Source organism: Arachis stenosperma, chromosome 9 (assembly GCF_014773155.1).
Source record: "Arachis stenosperma cultivar V10309 chromosome 9, arast.V10309.gnm1.PFL2, whole genome shotgun sequence".
Lineage (NCBI taxonomy): Eukaryota > Viridiplantae > Streptophyta > Magnoliopsida > Fabales > Fabaceae > Arachis > Arachis stenosperma.
Genome location: NC_080385.1, coordinates 17,695,879 through 17,698,627, shown reverse-complemented (window position 1 = coordinate 17,698,627; position 2,749 = coordinate 17,695,879). Strand labels below are relative to the sequence as shown.

General features: G+C 33.5%; 1 protein-coding gene across 1 annotated transcript; it reads right to left on the bottom strand.

Annotated features, from left to right (window-relative positions):
• Nucleotides 1–463: 463 nt before the first annotated feature.
• On the bottom strand, nucleotides 464–2,749 carry LOC130947993 (uncharacterized). The gene is made up of 2 exons (XM_057876703.1): nucleotides 2,523–2,749; nucleotides 464–818 (listed from the first exon to the last, which is right to left on the bottom strand). The coding sequence occupies exons 1-2, from the start codon at nucleotides 2,631–2,633 to the stop codon at nucleotides 684–686; spliced, it is 246 nt and encodes an 81-aa protein (XP_057732686.1). The 5' UTR covers nucleotides 2,634–2,749; the 3' UTR covers nucleotides 464–683.

The following is a 2,749-nucleotide window of genomic DNA, read 5'->3' as shown; positions in this document are numbered from 1 at the left end:
TCATCTTTTAATCAATATAATGGAACTCAAATGATAAAATTACAAATTCAAAAATAATTGAAGTATTACTTTATCATTTTATCATTCTCTTTACTTTAAAAGATTTTTTTTAATCTGCCATTCTATATATGTGCTACACGTCAAATTGAGAATCATTTTGGCCAAAACTGAAATACTAATCATTTTTTCATTGAAGTTCACAAACTTCATTAACCATTTTGCGTATCAACCAGCCAGTGCTTCATGTAATTTTTAGTATCATTTTTCACATAATGATCTAATTCATGAAATTGATGTTAAATAGCAACAGAAAATACCAATCAATCATAAAGTTGAAAAGTGAAATCAGCAATTCAATGACTTTCTTTTGTTCTACTCTAAGCACCATGAACAACTTATAAACGTAACTTTTAAAATTCTGTAATTTTCATGGTAGTACAAAGATACGATTTTAACATGAAAGTGAGAAGGGGAAAAAATTCTTTACTGCTATAATTTGAACACAATTTATATTTCAGACATAAATTGCTCCTTATCAGATTGTGAAGAAGTAAGATAAAATAAAACTAATGCCACCAAGATATGAACATCTAAGAGAACGCCATTCCCAGTACAAGCGTAAATGAAGACACTAATTCATAAAACAAGTAATCAAATCATGACCATAAACAGCTTTTGAAACCTTAATAACGTGAGTTATCAAAGACCCACGGCTCATGCAGAAATAGCTCCCTGCCATTCATCTGGACTGTTCCTGCAGCAATATCCTCTGCGCGTTTCCTCGATGCCTCAGCTTTTCTGGCTGATTCAGCTGCATCCTGCAGAAATTTGCATGAATACTATAGCTTCAACACCATATGGAGGATAAAAAATGAAAAACTCCATGCAACTGAAAAAGGTTCCTCACAAACAACTAGCATAAAAGAATTTCAATCTGTTTTGGCAGTCTTTTCACCTAGGAAGTTCCAAAACACCAATGTAATATTACACATTATACGATATCAATATTAATAAATAACCATGCCATATGGTTATCCAATTTTCGTTTCAATATAAAGTAATCATATATATATATATATATATATATATATATATATATATAGAGAGAGAGAGAGAGAGAGAGAGAGAGAGAGAGAGAATAAATTAATTTGCTCAAGCAGAAGGCCTGACTTTTGAATTGAATGGGGATGGAACCTCTTCTGAATTTTTTATATTGATTTGTTATGCCCATCCGCCATACATGACATTTGATACTAGAAATTGATGTATCAAAGATTACACGAGACAAGTCATGTGAAAAATTGACATGAGAGGATCCACTCCAGAATTGAATATATTTGTAGTCTAAGTTCCTTGCTTTTTCTCTTTTCATCTCAAAGGTATTATATATCACAAATGCAACCAAAACTTCAGAATACATAATACACATCCACTCTACTGTAAATAAAAGTCTATATCGGCAGCATGTGCCATCTTATCTTAGAAATTAGAAAACAGTTTGTTTTAGTACTAATTTCATAAACTTCAGCTATAATACTATAAGTATAATGTGCCAAACGCAGTTTATCAAACAAATCATATACAGTGTCCAGATAATACAAAAAGTTAGAAACTAAAAGGAAATCATATGATAAAATGAGTATACTTCCCTTTGATCCATCAAGTTTTGTACGTGAGTCATTTTAGTCTCTAATTTCGAAAATAACCTTTCTAACAGAAAGAGTCAAATTAGTCCTTAATTTCATTTTCATTTTTGTGTTGTCGTGTGTTCATTAATATGTCACGTTGGATGACATGGATGCATTCCCAGTGGCTTCCAACATGTCATAGATAACAGACAAGCTAAATTAGATCTTGAAATTCCTGAAAATGTATTACAAGCCCATGTGAATCGAGTATGTTGGTAACAAATAAAGGTAATATAGGTGAACTAATCTAAACATATTCTCAATACTATCTTAGTTGTCATCATGTAAGGTAAACTAATCTATATTTTAAAATTTTGAGGATCAAAGTCTGTGACTCAGAATTTGACTAAATTTTTACACTACACATCCTTCAGTTCCCTCTATTCCCCTCTAAAATCCCAACGTGCAAATAACCCCTCAAGTGAACATTTACTGCATCAAAATCAGTGCATAAACTGAAAATCCAGCTGTCCTAAGGAATTTAGTCACAACCATGCTCAATAACAAGACTACAGAGGCCTCTTATTGCACAGTGGAATTCAAACAGTAATACAAGATGGTTAACCACTTTTCATAATAGTAGCCTAAACCTCCTTTATTATCACAACTTACTCGCTCCCCACGCTAACATGCAAAGAAAGGCTCTCTTATACTTTGTTAATGACATCATCACTACAATACAAGAAATTTGAACAGTTTCTAATCACCTAAGAGTTATGAAAGATTAATTTGTGAATTTAATTTTTTACCTATAAGTTCATCATAAATTATTGTATGAAAAATAACAACGTCGTAGATCAAGTTTACAAGAAAACCCTAATAGAGAGAGAGAACCTTCTGGCGCTTCCAGGAGAGAAATTGATCTTGTGAGAGGGTAGGAGGTGTTGGCGTTGCTGTTGGCGCTTGTTCGGCGGGGTTGCCGTGTGGCGGTGGTTGTGCTCCCATCGTTAATTCGTTATGCTACCGGCCTACCGCCAAAAACCACAAACATTTTTAACCCCAAGGACTCCCCACTCCCCAGACCCCAACCCCACAAATCTGCAAAGTCCTCAAAACCCTGT

Bases quoted from the DNA above. Each gene is read 5' to 3' on its own strand.
- LOC130947993 (XM_057876703.1), bottom strand. From the start codon at position 2,633: ATGGGAGCACAACCACCGCCACACGGCAACCCCGCCGAACAAGCGCCA. The intron at 819-2,522 runs GTTCTCTCTCTC...AAATTTCTGCAG, and splicing joins TCTCCTGGAAGCGCCAGAAG to GATGCAGCTGAATCAGCCAG.